The sequence below is a fragment of the Coenobita brevimanus genome, chromosome 8, assembly GCF_032717465.1.
Source record: "Coenobita brevimanus isolate Jiangsu-jjx chromosome 8, ASM3271746v2, whole genome shotgun sequence".
NCBI lineage: Eukaryota > Metazoa > Arthropoda > Malacostraca > Decapoda > Coenobitidae > Coenobita > Coenobita brevimanus.
Genome location: NC_136961.1, coordinates 7,742,808 through 7,760,883, shown reverse-complemented (window position 1 = coordinate 7,760,883; position 18,076 = coordinate 7,742,808). Strand labels below are relative to the sequence as shown.

General features: G+C 41.3%; 1 protein-coding gene across 1 annotated transcript in view; it reads left to right on the top strand.

Annotated features, from left to right (window-relative positions):
* The window catches only part of LOC145406382 (uncharacterized), a 34,391-nt gene that overhangs the window by 14,664 nt on the left and 1,651 nt on the right, over positions 1 to 18,076 (top strand). Inside the window, exon 5 of the mRNA XM_080277550.1 lies at positions 1,962 to 2,043. Coding sequence (XP_080133676.1) covers positions 1,962 to 2,043 — 82 coding nt within the window. The remainder of the gene's footprint in view (positions 1 to 1,961; positions 2,044 to 18,076) is intronic.

The window sequence follows — 18,076 nt, the reverse complement described above, 5'->3', positions numbered from 1 at the left end:
AATGTCGTGGCACTGTGATATAATTAGACGGCTCACTGCTTGGTAATACAAACGTTCCTTGGTTTCTTTCCCTTCTTGTGAAGCGAGGATGGCAGACTACACAACAAGGCCAACTCCATCCTGAAGTTCTCGGGATTCATGTTTGGTAACAGTAATCTGTGTGAACTGGTAAAGTAGACTCTGTTATCTGCTCTCTCATTTCTAAAATCTGTGGTTCTTCATTCTTAGTAGCCCGTCACTCTTTTCTTTGAAAAATAGTGTAATTTTACTCCTCACCATTCTATTGCCATTCCATAAAGTTCCTCTGTTCTGTGCAATGATTATTACTTACTATACTGTATGTGTTTTGTCAGCCAGGATGAAAGCCATTTTATTCTTTCTTCCACAGTTTGGTCCTTTCCATGCCCACTCCATGCCACCTTCACTGATAGGATATTCATCGCCAAACACTGTTTCTTTGCAAACATCGCATTGTTGATACAAATCTGTGGACGAAAATATCGATACACTTCATTACAATAAACACTGGGACAGTAATCAATGCCCTACAAAACCCAATAATGCCATTTTCAGAACCAAACACATTTCTCAGGATGTTGTCTACGAGTTGTATAACTGTTCATCTAGTAACGGAGTGATAGTCTTTCTGCAATTATACAACAGAAAATAAATATAATGAATAGATACAGATGGATTTTACAGGTAGAAATGTTACACGCAAACAGCCGCAATAGATCCTAATAATAATCAGTAACAACAAATTATACAGCTGTTGTAAATCTTGGCTTCTTAAGACAGAAACTTTATTGTAATAGCAAATTTGAACCAGAGTATAGATAAAAGAATAATACCATTTTAAAAAGTAAGTTTGAAGCAGTGTGGAGTAGGAGAATACTCGTAAAGGCATTTTAAAAGCAAATTTGAAGCAGTGTGGAGTAATAAGAGAAGAAAACCTTTTTAAAAAGTAAATTTGATTAATTGTGGAGTAATAATAGGAGAACAGAGCCATTTTAAAAGTAAATTTGAATCAAGGTAGAGTACATACCGGTAATTAGGGAATAAAGCGATGACCTGCAATAGGATGGTAGCGATGGCATGTTAACCACTTCACTGCGGTGACGTATTTTATGTTGCTGCTAATATCATATCCTTTTATTCAGCTCTGGAGACATTTTTTGAAGAGGAGACTTAAATGTGACATTCATTTATCTCCTCACAACAAGACGTCTTCCCTAAATTGAATAGCATCATTTGGCGGTAAACGACATGAAAACTGCACCATCGTGTTGAAAGGATCAAGAAAGTAACACCCATATTCCAGGTTTTGGTGGAAGCTTCTTAACACCCCTTGCCTAGTGATTAATGCTGCATACTTTTTAATATTATTCTCGGGCATGATATTGATATTAATATTAGCACTGTAACAGTGTCATACAAGATGTTCGCATCATCCCAACGACTTTTTTTTACACATGCATTTATTTTATTTGCATCCTAGAAACTTTGTTCAGCTTTTGAGAAATTTTTCGGAATTTAAATGTCAGATACTGTAACTATATCCTTCATCCCTAAGAAGTCTCTTAGAAAAATATAATCAGTTAGAGGTAGCAGGAAAAGAAAATGATACGTCGTCGGAGTGAAGGTGTCACAATGTAATAGGCACAATAAATTTCTGAGTAAAAGTTGCTAAGAAATCTCTAAAGCCACTTAGAATACGAGTCAACATTATGTCCCATTTCCAAACTGACACTGGGCCCCTTCCTTAAAAATTTAATTTACTCATCACACCTTAAACTAATGTGTATTTCATATATTGTTTTAATATCGTTATAATTTGCATCATTAACATACAAGAGGGTCTCGTAAGTGCAGTGTTCAGAACTTAATAGGTAAGAAATAGGTGTTAGGATATCCCAAAGCCACTTATATGATGTTGCCGTGACTTGAGGTTATTGTGACAGACCCGCCAGCCGAGGGGGAGTTCTGCTGCAGGGAATCATCCTGGAATGTGACCAATAGCAATGGTACTGAGCAGTGTTGCAGGTGGGTGCTGACACACACACACACACACACACACACACACACACACACACACACACACACACACACACAAGAAATTCCAATAAGTTTTTACAGAGGAAAAAAATTTTGAGAAGGATTATGTGGAACGTGCATGCCCACACATACTACCAGATATACAAACATCAGAAAAAGTAATACAGGAGGAGCTAAGTAAATTAGACAGAGGAAAAGCAAATGGTCCTGATGAAATCTCATGTTGGGTACTACGTGAATGTGCAAAGGAGTTAAGTAAACCATTATTTTTAATTTTCAATAAATCCTTGAGTCAAGGTAAGCTACCTGATATTTGGAAGAAAGCAAACATTGTTCCCTTATTCAAGAAAGGGAATAGACAAAATCCACTCAACTTCCGACCAGTATCACTAACCAGTGTTGTAAGCAAAACATTAGAAAAGCTTGGATAAATCATTTAGAGGAACACAATATGATAACAGAAAGACAGTTTAGATTCAGAAAAGGAAAATCATGTCTTACTAATCTGTTGAGTAACAGACTCATTACAGGAAAGAGAAGGATGGGTGGACAGTATCTATTTAGATTTCAAGAAAGCAATTTGACACAGTACCACACCAAAGACTTTATGGAAACTGTACCAACAAGGAGGAATTCGAGGCAAACTGTATTGTTGGATGCAAGATTTTCTCATAAGAAGAGAAATGAGAACAGTACTAAGGGGAAATTACTCATCATGGAAAGAAGTGACCAATGGGGTACCACAGGGCTCAGTGCTGGCACCGATAATTTTTTTAGTGTATATAAATAATATAGACAATAACACTGGATATGAAAGCTATTTAAATATGTTTGCTGGTGATGCAAAAATCCAGAGGAGAATTACTAACATAGACTCTTGTAAAGAGCTACAAGAAGAATTAAATAAACTTCATGAATAGAGTAATACATGGCAAATGGAATTCAGTGTGGACAAGTGTCATGTACTCAAGTTTGGTAAAAGTGGAAAAAGACCTGATTGGGATTATACATTAGGCGTATAACCATACACACATCAGAAAGAGAGAAGGACCTAGGTGTGATTATCAAGAGCAGACTATCTCCGGCAGACCACATCAGTGAGAAGGTACGGAACATGTATACACTGCTTGCAAATATGAGAATAGCATTCACATCCATAAATGAACACATGCTGAGAAAGATAATAACATCATTCATCAGACCAACCCTGGAGTATGCATCAGTAGTCTGGAGTCCTCATCTCAAAAAACACATAGACAAGATTGAAAAAGTTCAAAGGGCCGCTACAAGATGGGTACCAAGCTTAAGGGATCTAAGCTACAAAGAAAGACTAAATAAACTGAATCTACCAACACTACAGGAGAGAAGGAAAATAGGTGACATGATTATGCTATATAAATGCATATCAGGGAAGGAGAAAATAGACATAAATGATTACTTAACCTATGGGGAAGCATCAGCAAGAGGACACTGCAAAAAACTGCATAAGAAGAGAGGTGATAAAGACGTAAGGAAATTTAGTTTCTCAGTTAGAGCAATTGATCAGTGGAATGCACTACCACTTGAAATAGTGTGTGCCAAAACAATTCACAATTTTAAGGATATGTACGACAAATATGGTTTAAGACACGGTACAGTACGAGCTTGACTCATGCCTGTAAAGATACAATTAGGTAAGAACACACACACACACACACACACACACACACACACACACACACACACACACACACGTGCCTTTTTTTACCAGTGTTAAATTTAACTTCATTATTGTTGACTTGATTAGGTTCAAGTCTTCAAATGGGCAAAGCTAGGTGAACTTCTGTTGGGGGAATCTTTGATTAAAAATATAGCTGAAAACGAATCGAAGTTCTTTTTTCATTGTTTTTAAGGGGGTAAAACACAAAAAATGTCATATTTCATTTTGCTAATGCTGCAGCTCTTGCCACATATTGAAATGAAAATGTTGAAAGTTGCTACCAAGACTCGTACAGTAAGTTCCTCTACTTTTTTAGCAAAATCTTGGCCATTTCAAGAAGAAAATGAGAATATTTGTAAATTAAATCTAATACATCTCCTATACAGCTTGGATAATCAACTGTCTGGACAAATGTCTGTAGTATTCAAGAACCAAAAAAATTTGATCCAACATAAGAACCCCCTTTAACCTGAGGCGTCCCATCGACATATAATTACGTCGCAACATTATGTAACTGACAGTCCCATCGACGTACTGGTACGTCGTGCAATTGCAAGGTTCATAATTTGCACAATTTTCAAATCTTGCACTTGATTTTCGGTATGTAGGGTCGCACGACCTTCCTCTGCCTGCCACCAGGTGGGGACACTCGGTGACCCAACGTGACCCGCACTCACCCTCGGCTCGGTCACTCACCTGTTAGCAGTGACCCAGGTCAGACATGGTGCACAGAGGTCTCTCGGAGGAGGAGATTCAAGCTACCCTGGTTGCCTTCACAGGCGACAGTGATTCGCCCCTTGATGATGAGGTGGTGGGCAAGGATTATGTCCAACCAGAGGAGGAGGAAAGTAGCAGCAGTGATGAGGAGGTCCCGTCCCCGAGGAAGCGGCGCTACCTATTGTGCTGCTAGAGAGGGCCAGCCTTCACCAAAACATCATGCAAACACCTCTCAGCAGCCCCTAGGTGATGTGGAGCCCGAAATCGAGGACGAGGACGGAGCCGTGGGACGTGCTGCCACGTGGTACGGCCGCGAGATTATCACACACCGCAGCCCCGAGGGCACAGCACGTCATACTAGCAGGTATGGGCCTTATGCTTTGTTTGGGGAGGGCGGAAGTGGCGTGGAGGGAGTGGGGAGTGAAATGGAAAGTGTAGCGGCGAGCATTGAAAGTGAGAGTGGTGGGAGTGAGTCATTGCTCTCCCGTGGTGGTGTGAGGTGGCAGAGCATATCACATGGAGCAGTGAGGGTGCGTGGTGAATCACGTAATATGGTGATGGAGCGGGGAGGTGAGGAGGAGCCACTCCCCAGCATGTCTTTTGCTCCCCAATATTCCCGGACTTCCTCCAACAGCCCCCTGATGATCCCCAAGGCCGTAAGGGTAAGGGAAAGGGGAAGGGTAAAGGCCGAGGGAAGAGGAGTGCTCCCCCACCAGCATCTCCTCCCCACCCCGACGAAGGCGACGATGGGGACGATGGGGGCAGGGTATGTGATTTGGAATTGGGAAGATGGCAATGATTTTTCTCCCATCATTCACCCCTTCACTGAGCAGGGGCGCTCTGGCTGCACGGCTCCAGGGATTCACCGTTGTTCCACCAGGTTGGATTTTTTCCACCTGTTCTTCAGTGAGGGTTTTCTGGTGCAGATAGTGGAACAAACCAACCGTTTTGCTAGCAGCCAGTGCCATGAGAGTGAACGACTGGGCACAAGGAACAGACATTCGATCATTTGTGATTACCCTGTCTCCCTGGCAGAAATGTTTTTTTTTTTTGCCCTGGTACTTTTCATGGGTATTGTATGTAAAAACAGAATTCCGACATGCTGGACAAGGGACCCTATCATGCAGACACCAATATTTGGCAAGATCATGAGCCGTAATTGGTTTCAGCAAATTCTAAGCCACCTCCACTTTTATGATGCTGATGATCCTGCCAATGCAAATGACACTGATAAGATGAGGGGAATTAGGTTGTTTTTTTGATCACCTACGGCAAACATTCCGTTCCTCATTTTATCCCTATAGAGACCTTGTCATAGACGAGAGTCTCGTGTTGTGGAGAGGCAATATTTCCTTTTGGCAGTACATACCCAGCAAAAGGCACCGTTTTGGGGTCAACATCTTTGTTATGTGTGACTGTAGGACTGGTTATGTGCAAGACATAGTCTTGTACACCGGTCCACAGACAGATATAATAAAAGATCGGAGTATTGGACTGTCTGGAGCAGTGGTAAAGACAAAGATCGAAGACTACCTTCATCGTAGTCACGTCCTTTACCTGGATAACTGGTACACTAGCCCTTTTCTCGCTCGTTATCTACACCTGCATGACACAGGACTCTGTGGTACCGTCAAGGTGAACTATTGTCACATGGTGAAGGTGGGGCGGAAACTAGAAAAAAATGTGGTCTTCTTCCAGGCTAACAATATCCTAGCTACAGTGTGGAACCACAACAGAGAAGTCAGCCTTTGTCCACAGTTCACCGCCCATTGAAGCACCTTACAGAGTCCGTGGATTACCACAGCGAGAGAAGGCGCCACATCTGAAAACCTGAGTGTGTGCTTGATTATAACATCAACATGCGCCTGGTGGACCAGTCAGACTCCATGATATCCACTGTTGAGTGTGCCAGGACCACGATGAAGTGGTACAAGAAGCTCTTCTTTCACCTGCTGGATATAACTGCCCTCAATTGCCACCACCTGCAGTGCCTGCACGTCATGACAACAGGAGTGTGGGAAACCTTTGAAGGGGGTGTGAGGGAGCTTACACGTGAGATTTTTGCTAGGTATGTGGTTGAAAGGCCCCAACACCGCACACGCACTGCCCCTACCGCCCAAACTCCCCTGAGAATATCCGGCCACCATTTTCCCACCCCTATACCTCCCCAGCCAAATAGATCTAGGCCCCAATGCAGGTGTCATGTGTGTGGTAATTCCCGTGTGAGACCCACCACTCAGAGAGAAGACACCCGCTATGAGTGCATTGAGTGTGACTTGGGTCTCTGCATTCACCCTTGTTTCAGTGAATATCACATCTTGATGCAGTTCTGATATGGTGTGAATGTGATATGACGCTCATACTCAGGAAGAAAAGCGACATACAGACGCTCAGTGTAATTATAAGGCCCATAAATATGTAAATAGTAGTATAACAGTGGAAACGGGTGTAATGTAAGTTGAAAATTATTATGTAAGTGAATAAATATAATCTAAGTCGAAACATTCCTGGCAAGTGTATATAGATGCGATATTCTGGCCCTCAGTGGAATAAATAAGGCCCGTAAACATGTAAATAGTTGTATAAAGTGGAAACGGGTGTAATGTTAGTGGAAAATTATTATGTAAGTGAATAAATATAATCTAAGTCCAAACATTCCTAGCGAGGGTATATTGATGCGATATTCAGACGCTCAGTGGAATAAATAAAGGCCCGTTAACATGTAAATAGTAGTATAAGGTGGAAACGGGTGTAATGTAAATGGGGAAGTATAATGGAAGTGAAAAAATAAAGTATAAGTTGAAACATGAGTGGTAGCGAGTGTGTTTGCCACGTGAATATGCGCTAGCATTTCGCTAAATACCCTCATAAGGAATGTAAATGAGTGAAAACATTTAAATTGGTTGAAAAATGGTACAATGTCATAAAAACAGTAATATGAAAGTAAAAAATAAATAATGTATGTTGAGATAAGAGTCATAGCGAGTGCACTGAGTAAGCAGATGTGCACAATAGTTATGCTAAATATCATCGTAATGATTTTAAACAGCTGAAAACATTTACATAAAGTCAAAAATGGTAAAATGTCATTGAAACAGTATTATGCAAGTAGAAAAAATGATATGTTTACTGAAACAAGAAACTTAGCAACTAGCGTGTTACCAATATGACCAAACTCACTATGCTCGCATGATGGAACAATGCTTATTTTTCCTATATATATCATTGAAAACTATTATATTGTTGTTGTGACTGTTTATTAGTTCAAAATCAATAAATGTAGATGTGTTCTTTGTTGCTTCTCCCAAAATTACCTACCATAGAAAACGTGAGAGCCTGACACGTCAGTGACACAATACGATACCTGATGCGGGGTACCTCACCTGTTCTGACCACTTATGGACCCCGGTAAGCCCTTTCTTGGTGATTTTCCTTTCTCAACAAAAGCGGAGGTTTTAGCCAAAGAAAAAAAATCCAAAATAGCTCGGGAGTGGGGAGTATCGGAGGTGGGAAATCGGTCGGGACGTGACGGGTTAAAAGTAAATAAATAAATAAAAGATTCGGCTGTTTTTTAACGACAGTGGTCAATATTAACTCCCACCTCAGAGATGGGTTGAGGTAGTATCCTGCTAAAGAACCCCCCACCCACCCACCTAACCAACACACTCGCATTATTGCTGAAGAACTGTCAACAGCACGCCAGTGAAATGGGCAGCAAAATCATTCACACATCAGACAAACTTTTGGAATCATAGGAAAACAGTGGTTGTATTCGGTTTTTCCAACACTATTATCAGTGTAAAAAGGGTTAATTCATGATTAAATACAATAAATCTTGCATAAAATTAGCTACATGTGTCCACCCTATGTAAATGTTTGTCTGCATTTTGATATGATATCTCATGTAATTATATATGCATGGTTTGAGAAGGTGTGTGTAACATATTTACAGAAGAAATATGTGCAGCATGTGATGTGGTGTGCGGAAGGAAGAGAAGACGGAGGGGGGTGCAAGGAACAGCGTGGTGGACTGAAGAGGTGAAACAGGCTGTGGCACAAAAGAAGAAAGCATACAATGAATGGATGAGAAATAGGGTCGTGGAAGAAGTTGAGAGGCAGAAGAGAAAGTTATATGTAGAAAGAATGAGAGAGGTGAAAAGATTAGTAAGAGAGAGTAAGAAGAGAGTGGATGAGGAATTTGGTAGGAATTTGAGTGTAAAGTGGAGGGACTGTAAGAAAATGTTCTGGAAAGAGGTGAAAAGAGTAAGACAGGGTGGAAGTGAAGTTAGCAGGGGAGTGAAAGATAAAAATGGTAGATTACTAGTGGAGAAGGGAGAAAAAGTGAGCAGATGGAGAGAACACTTTAAGGAATTGTTGAACATAGAGGATGGAAGTAATGCGAGTATAAGTGGCTGGGGAATGGCTGGGAGAAGGAGGGAGGTGAGAAGACAGGAAGAAATCAGTAGGATAGAAGTTGTGGAAGCAATGAAGAAAGTTAAATCTGGGAAAGCCCCAGGAATTGATGGAGTGTGTGGTGAAATGCTGAAGCATGGGGGAGAGATAGTAGTAGAATGGATGTGGAAGATGTGCAGATTAGCCTGGGAGGAAGGTAGAGTCCCGGAGGATTGGAAGTCGGGTGTAATTATTCCCTTATACAAAGGAAAAGGGGAAAAAGAAGTGTGTGGTATCATAGGGGTATTTGTCTTCTTAGTATAATAGGAAAAGTGTATGGTAGGATACTTATTGACAGAGTTAAAGAAAGAACAGAGAAATTAGTTGGAGAAGAACAGGGAGGCTTTAGGAAGGGAAGAGGTTGTGTAGATCAGATATTCATTCTTAGATCTTTAGTGGAAAAGTTTCTAGAGAAGGGAAAGAAGTTGTATGCGGCTTTCATGGATTTGGAGAAAGCATATGACAGGGTGGATAGACAAGGATTGTGGAAAGTGTTAAGAATATATGGAGTAGATGGGAAGTTGTTGAATGCTGTGAAGAGTATGTACGATGGTGCGAAGGCTGCAGTGCGTGTGGATGGTGAACTAAGTGAATTTTTCTCTTTGAAAGTTGGGTTGAAACAGGGATGTGTCATGTCTCCATGGTTGTTCAATCTGTACATGGATGGGGTAATAAAAGAGGTACAAGGTAGGGTAGTGGATGTTGGAGTGGCCCTGCTGAGAGAGGATAGTGTTTGGAAACTCCCTGTACTGTTGTTTGCAGATGATACCGTGTTGTTGAGTGAAGACGAAGGAGAGCTGCAAGGCTTGGTGGATGAGTTTGGGAGAGTGTGTAAGAAACGGAAGCTGAAAGTGAATGTATGGAAGAATAAAGTGATGGTCTTTGAGAGAGGTGAAGTCAGTGAATGTACAGCGAGGTTGGATGGTGAGGAATTGGAAAATGTGAGTATGTTTAAGTGCTTGGGTAGTGTGATGAGTAAGGATGGAGGTTTGGAGGATGAAGTGCTTGAAAGGGTACAGCAGGGAAGGAAGGTTGCTGGTTCTTTGAAAGCAGTGACAAGAAACAGGGAAGTGAGCATGGAAGTGAAAAAGTTACTACATGACAGTATTGTGATACCAACTCTAACGTACGGAAGTGAAGCTTGGACGTTGTTGGAAGGACTCAAGTCAAGAGTGAGAGCAGTGGAAATGAGTTATTTAAGAGGAGCCTGTGGAGTCACATGGAGAGACAGGCTGAAGAATGAGGATATAAAGGAACGTTGTGGTGTTGATGTGGATGTGATAGGAAGCGTTATGAGGAACACACTGAGGTGGTTTGGCCATGTGGAGAGGATGGAGGGTGAAAGACTGACGAAGAGAGTGTATGTGAGTGAGGTGGAGGGGGAAAGAGGGAGGGGGAGGCCGAGGATGAGATGGAGGGATGGGGTGGAGAGGTATATGAGAGAGGGGTGTGTGATTTGGGAGCAGGGTAGTGAAATGGTGGGGGACAGGGCGACTTGGAGGCGGTTTGTTTGTGGCCACCCCAAACGGGATTGAGGCGTCTGGCAATAGATAGATAGATAGATAGGTTTGAGACAATAATATTTCCAAATTTGTACTCAAACAATGATGATTTTATATATATATATATATATATATATATATATATATATATATATATATATATATATATATATATATAATAAGATAAATATGTCGGGCTCATAAGATTACATGAATGGTTTTAAAAATTATTTGCTTATTTTTTTTCTCAAGGCAGTGAATATCTAAATCTCGCTATTACACTAAACGAGGAAAAAAGTTGCTTTATTTAGAAATGTTCACTTGCTTGATAAACATACAGGTCCATGCGGGATAAGCCAAGGATTAACATTCTTTGTGTCATACTCAGCTTGATATTAAAGATTAATTTAGACTGGAAGCAATGCTAACAATATTTTCTGCTCCAGTCTAGGTACTCTGCCATCCATTAATCATTTGGTACGATGATCGTTAAGGTTTTGGCATTAGATTATTGTTTCACTTCTTTAGCATTACAAAGATCCCTACTTCCGTTTCGCTCAGTTGATGGCCAGGCGTAGTCAGATAGGAGGAATGGTTTGACTAGCAGGAAAGGTGACTCTTTTCCATCTTGTAACTGCAGTCCTTTATTTTCACGAAGCAATGACTTACTATTCATGTTGTGGGAGTGGCTCAGTTCAGTCAGGTAAAAAATAAAATAAAATAAAATAAAGTTATTTTTATAATCATAATTCTTAACTGAGTGGAATTTCTTCTGATGCACGATAGATTTAAAATTTAATATGATATTCCGGTATCCTTAGTGTATATTGAACAAGTGTTTTTCCAGGAAGAGAAAATTTTATTATTTTCAATGTATTATTGCCAGTGGATCTGGACAGCATGTCGAATGCATACTGAGACTGCTTGTTTAGGAATGCTAAAGCCGTGTGTGGTGTGGCAAGAGTAACAACAAAGAAGAAAGGTACGGCATGGTGGGATGAGGAGGTTAAGAGAGCATTGGAGGAAAAGAAGAAGTGGCTAGAGCGGATACAGAACAGGGGATCAATTGAAATAAGAACTAAATATATTTAGAGCAAGAAGGACGTAAAGAGACTAGCGAAGAGGAAACAGAAGGAGGTAAATGATGATCTAGGAAGAAAAATGAATGCAAATTACTCTGAAGAAAGGAATTTCTTCTGGAAAGAGGTGCAGAAATGTACAAGTGACGGGAAAAAATATGAAAGTGTGAGGGATGTAAGTAGTAGATTAGTAACTTATAGGGATGAAATAAGGACCAGATGGAAAGAATATTATGAAAGCCTGATGAATGGGAACAGTGAGAGCAGAGCCGCTGCATAATTGAATGGTTTGGGGATGTCCACAGAAGGAAAGCAGTGTCAGGAATCGTGACACTCGCAAAGGTTAAGAACGCTGTGAAGCACCTGAAAAACGGGAAAGCAGCTGGGGTTGATGAGGTGCATGCAGAGATGAGTAAGAGTAGTGGAGAGAGCGAAATGAAGTGCTTGTTGGAGATGTGTAAGAAGGCATGGATGAGTGAAATTGCTACAGCAGAATGGAAAAACGCTGTGATTGTACCCCTGTACAAAATAAAGGTGAGCGACGTGAGTCTAAAAGGGCTATCACACGGCACCTCATACAAGGTTTGCCGAGGATACGATGGTAAATCGGAACGGTAACGTGGTAAAATTGCCGACGATACCACGGGCATTTGGAACCCATCTGGATGGATTTCTACCGAGGATACGACGGGCAAAACAGTGTGATCAAAACCCAGGCCTTCGACAAAGAATATATCATACTACATTATTAAACATTTAGCCTAACACTGAATACTTATTAATATTTTATAATAAATATCAATCGTTTTGAAGGCCTTATAAAGAGTTTATATTTCCTACACCGAGGAAACTGTGATGTCGCTAAAATATCACGTGTTTACAACTGAGGACTCCACTGCAGGTAGAGTAGACGAACCAGTCGCCACCTGAAAACACCACCACAACAACAACGTACTGATGGCTTTATCATCGATTTCCTGGACAAGGGCAGCTGAATTCGCCCTTATAGAGAAATTGAGGCAGTTCCACGTGTGTACCAGTTTGTAAACAAAAGTTGCTTCTCCTTATTCTTTACCGAGTCAGAGACAGCGATCACTGTCCACAGTCGCGAGACGGGGCTCTGGCAACAGTGTGAGAAGCATGTACTTTGCCGAGGATACGAGGAACATGTGTGATAGCGTCCAAGTTTTGTTCCACTTAAATCTTCCTCGGCCGTTCCTGGTACGAGGTACCGTGTGATAGGGCCTTAAGAATAATCGTGCCATAAGTTTATTGAGTGTTATAGAGAAGGTATATGGAACAATTATTATAAAGTAAGAAAGATATCAGAAGTCCTAGTCAGTGATGAACAGGGTGGCTTTAGGAGTGGCAAAGGGTGTGTGGATCAAATATTTGCAGTGAAACAGGTAGTGGAGAAGGCTTGTGACCCGGACTATAAGGCGTTTGTGGCGTTTATGGATCTGGAAATAGCACACGTCAAAGTAGACAGAGAAAGATGGTAGCAGGTTTTCGCATGTACACCCGCGAACCAAAGTTTCGGTACCCCCCTCGATGGAAGGAAGTGGAAGTCAGGGTTAGAGAGAGGGCAGGTGAACGGACAACAGTGAGTGGTACTTTGGAACTGAGCTACGAGGCGAATAGTGAGAAACCTAATGACACTGGATTCGAAACATTTCCATGCAATTCACCTGCAAAACATTATGCGTTCGTAACATACATACTGTAACATATAACATAGACTACTGTGTTATCATGGTGTCCTGTGACACTGACCCATCTGTTTCGGATCCTCATCACACAAATAAAGCACCGAGCCAGTTGTATATAAGTTGCAACTTGTCATTATAACTGCAGTCATAATTTTTGTGAATGTTATCCCTGGATTGTCTATAGCTATAATAAAGAATGATTGTGAATTTAATGTTGATTTTCACAGTAGTTGTGCGGATGGTTATAAATGTGGCAATTATTTTATGTGGACGACTAAACCACATTGCAATGGACAGCGGAGAGCATTCGCCAATAATTTACTATAACCAGATGAAATTAGATGTAAACAACACAAAATATTATGAGACAACGAAGACACAGCTGTGGTATCCTGCTCCGCCTTGTTATCAAGGCCTTAACTGTGGCTTCACCTCATACGTGCATTATTTCCCTTCAGTCGCTGCCTCTTTTATTACTCTTACTTCCCGGTATCCTCTTACTGCGAGTCGTCATATTCCTTGGAGGGTTTCTTGTCGTCCGGTCCTATAACCCCTACTGTATTGCATTATTCCTCGCATCATCACTCCCAGACAAACAACGTTAGCACAAGACTGCTGAATTTGTTAATACCATTATTGCCACTGCCACTACTATTCCCCCTTTCCCCATTGTGTCTACTGCAATTCCCCTCACAGTACTACTACTGCTGCTTCTATTACTACTCCACTATAAATCTGTATAATAATACATATGATTGTCCTTATGTCTGTGTATCTGTTAATCATATTGTCCCTATCCCATCGTCGACAACTCGTCACTTACCCCGCACCGCTACCCCAGTTGCACCCCACCCCCCTCCGGGCCCTCTCTCCCACCAGCCATGAGCTCTATTCCTCCCCCACTCCGAACCATTTTACCCCTCACCTCCTTCTTGGGCCACCAGGCCTGTTGTTCACCTTTTACCGGTGAATATACGTGGCATGCATTAATAAGAATAATTATAAAATTGACAGCAACAACATACATCTGCAGTATTCCGAACATTACATAATTATAAAAGTCGCAGACCCAAACGTGCCTATATTACGGAGCTCTGATATATTAACCACAGAACCGACCACACACCGTTCCCATCATTGCCACTGGACCTTACCTGTAGCACTTCACCATAGTAATACAACCCACTGAAGTCCTTTGTGGGATCACTACACATGTGTGGGAAAAATAACAGCGCACAACATGCCTACAACCCATTAAAATACACCTGTGACGTTTCACTGACATCCATTAAATTGCCTAGAAGTCAGCGGACAAACAAACACACGGCTGGACATAGACTGAGGCCGAATGTCTCGCATCGGTATATGACAACCTGACAAAACTATTACGATCCTGCTTTGTAGGTGTCATCATAGTAATAATAATAACAATAATAATAATAATAATAATAATAATAATAATAATCGTAGTAGTAGTAGTAGCAGTAGTAGTAGTAGTAGTAGCAGTAGTAGTAGTAGTAGTAGTAGTAGTGATAATAATAGTAATAGTAGTAGTAGTAGTAGTAGTAGTAGTAATCACGTTAATATCCATGATACAGAGGAGGACAAACACCATAATCTCCCTGATAAAACAAGTGAAAACAGCTGTGACATATAGAACCAAACATTGCCATAATATGCTGTAATGGTAGGGTTATAGTAATACTAAATTAATGTTTGACCGCAACCCAACCTTCTGTCATGGCAAACAGATTCTGCATTGCGTCGACACATGCTATTCCAGTGTGTTTCCTTCTCAGTATCGTGCCTAATAACATGTGATTAATTATTATTATTATTATTACTATTATTATTACTGTGATGACACCGGCAATGCAGAATCACAAGAGTTTTGTCAGGTCGTTACATACCGATGCGAGACATTCTGCTTCTGTCTGTCTGTGTCCAGTCGTTTGTTTGTCCAGTAACTTCTCCTAGGCTATTTGATGGATGTCAGTGAAACATCATATGCTTATTTTAGTGGTTTGTAGGCATGTTGTGCACTGTTATTTTTCCCAAACACGTGTTGCGATCTCACAGAGGACTACAGTGGGTTGTATTACCATGGTGAAGTGCTATAGGGAAGGTGCAGTGGTAATGATAAGAACGGTCTGTGGTCGGTTTTGTGGTTAATACTCGTATATCAGTGCTCCGTAATATAAGCACGTTTGGGTCTGCAGTTATTAAGTGTAATGTTAGGAACACTACAGTACACATCTACGATGTTGTTGTTATTATTACATTATTATCGCCTACCTTTAGAAGGCGGAGCGATCATGTTTTTATCTGCATCTGTGTGTGTGTGTGTGTGTGTGTGTGTGTGTGTGTGTGTGTGTGTGTGTGTGTGTGTGTGTGTGTTCCTATTATATCTCATGAACGGCTTGAGCTATCAACATAAAACCTTCATGGTATCAATATATGGCCTAAAGTTTGGACTTGGCAAACAGAATATTTTAGAGGCCGATTACCGTTTAGCTTTTAAATGCTTTCTTTTTTATCATTTATGCATGCCACGTATATTCACCGGTAAAGGGTGAACAACAGGCCTTCTGGCCCAAGGATGAGGTGAAGGGTAATGTGGTGTCGGAGTGGGGGAGGAGTAGAATCCATTGTGGGTGGGAACTGGAGTAGCGGTGCCGGGTCAGTGACGAGTTGTCGACGGTGGGACAGGGACAATAATTATGATTAACAGATACACAGACATAAGGACAATCATATTTCTTATTATACAGATTTATAGTGGAGTAGTAATAGGAGCAGCAGTAGTAGTACTGTGAGGGAAATTAGACAATAGGAAACGGGGGATTACAGTAGTAGTGGCAGTGGCAATAAAATTCAGCAGTCTTGTGCTAACGTTGTTTGTCTGGGAGTGATGATGCGAGGAATAATGTAATACAGTACGGGTTATAGGACCGGACGACAAGAAACCCTCCAAGGAATATGACGACTCGCAGTAAGAGGATACCGGGAAGTAAGAGTAATAAAAGAGGCAGCGACTGAAGGGAAATAATGCACGTATGAGGTGAAGCCACAGTTAAGGCCTTCATAACAAGGCGGAGCAGGATACCACAGCTGTGTCTTCGTTGTCTCATAATATTTTGTGTTGTTTACATCTAATTTCATCTGGTTATAGTAAATTATTGGCGAATGCTCTCCGCTGTCCATTGCAATGTGGTTTAGTCGTCCACATAAAATAATTGCCACATTTATAACCATCCGCACAACTACTGTGAAAATCAACATTAAATTCACAATCATTCTTTATTATAGCTATAGACAATCCAGGGATAACATTCACAAAAATTATGACCGCAGTTATAATGACAAGTTGCAACTTAAATACAACTGGCTCGGTGCTTTATTTGTGTGATGAGGATCCGAAACAGATGGGTCAGTGTCACAGGACACCATGATAACACAGTAGTCTATGTTATATGTTACAGTATGTATGTTACGAACGCATAATGTTTTGCAGGTGAACTGCATGGAAATGTTTCGAATCCAGTGTCATTAGGTTTCTCACTATTCGCCTCGTAGCTCAGTTCCAAAGTACCACTCACTGTTGTCCGTTCACCTGCCCTCTCTCTAACCCTGACTTCCACTTCCTTCCATCGAGGGGGGTACCGAAACTTTGGTTCGCGGGTGTACGTTGTAAATGGTAAGCTGCTAGGTGCCGTCAAGAGTTTTTATGATGGTAGTGAGGCATGTGTATGGGTAAATGGGCATCTAAGTGAATGGTTCATGATCAATGTGGGCGTGCGACACGGTTGTATGATGTCCCCATGGTGACGAGAGAAGTAAAAACACGAGTAATGGAGACATGGATGGCGTTGGTAATGAATGGTGATGGATGAAATATCTCAAATTTGTTGTATACTGATGGTGTAGTGCTACTTGCAAATACCTGACAAGAACTTGGTAGAGCAGTGCAGAGTTTTGTTGATATATGCGAGCATTGCGTCTTGAGGGTAGTGTATAAAAGAGTAAAGTGATGGATATCGTGAGAGAAAGTGACTCTCAGTGTGATGTTACAGAGAAGGGAGAGACTGGAATTGGTGAGAGAGTTCAAATGCCTGAGTACAGTGATAGAAAAAAGAGGAAAATGTGCAAAAGGTGGAAAGTAGAATGACACAAGGAAGGAAGGCAGCTGGTGCTATGAAAGTCTTGATAAGAGACAGGGGCTTGACTGTTCCACCTGCACGAGGCTTGCATGAAGGAGTATTAGTGCCAACTTTAACATAGAGATGTGAGACTATGGTGTGGCATGAAAATGAAAAACAGTAAGAGCAGTGGAGATGGGACTGCTAAGGAATGTATGTGCAGTACAGAGAGTGAATAAAATACGAAATAATGTGATTCGTGAACGATGCGGAGTGAGGAAGTCTGTGGACACCAGAATTGAAGAGAGCATACTAAGATGGTATGGTCATATGGAGAGAATGGATTACAGTAAAAAAGGTATATCTGAGCGAATATGACGGAGCGAGGAGGGAGGTAGGCCAAGGAGAAAGTAGAGGGATATGGTTGATGAGTTTGTGAGGAAGAGAGGTTTGGAAGTAGATGAGGCTAGGGGCCTGACAAGAGATCGAGCTGGCTGGATGAATGTTGTGAGAAGGAGCGCATGATCAGGGATTTGGCACCCCATTTTAACGTGACTGCATTCAGACTGACTCTATCAGATACTTTTATGTGAAACTACAGAACGTGAAAGTTTTTGGCTCATCCGATTGAGCCAGGATTCCGGCAGCTTGAATTATGGGTGAATGGAAGTGTGGTCCATTGACTTTGGCAAACCTGGGCTACCTGGAAGTTGCCAATCCTCAC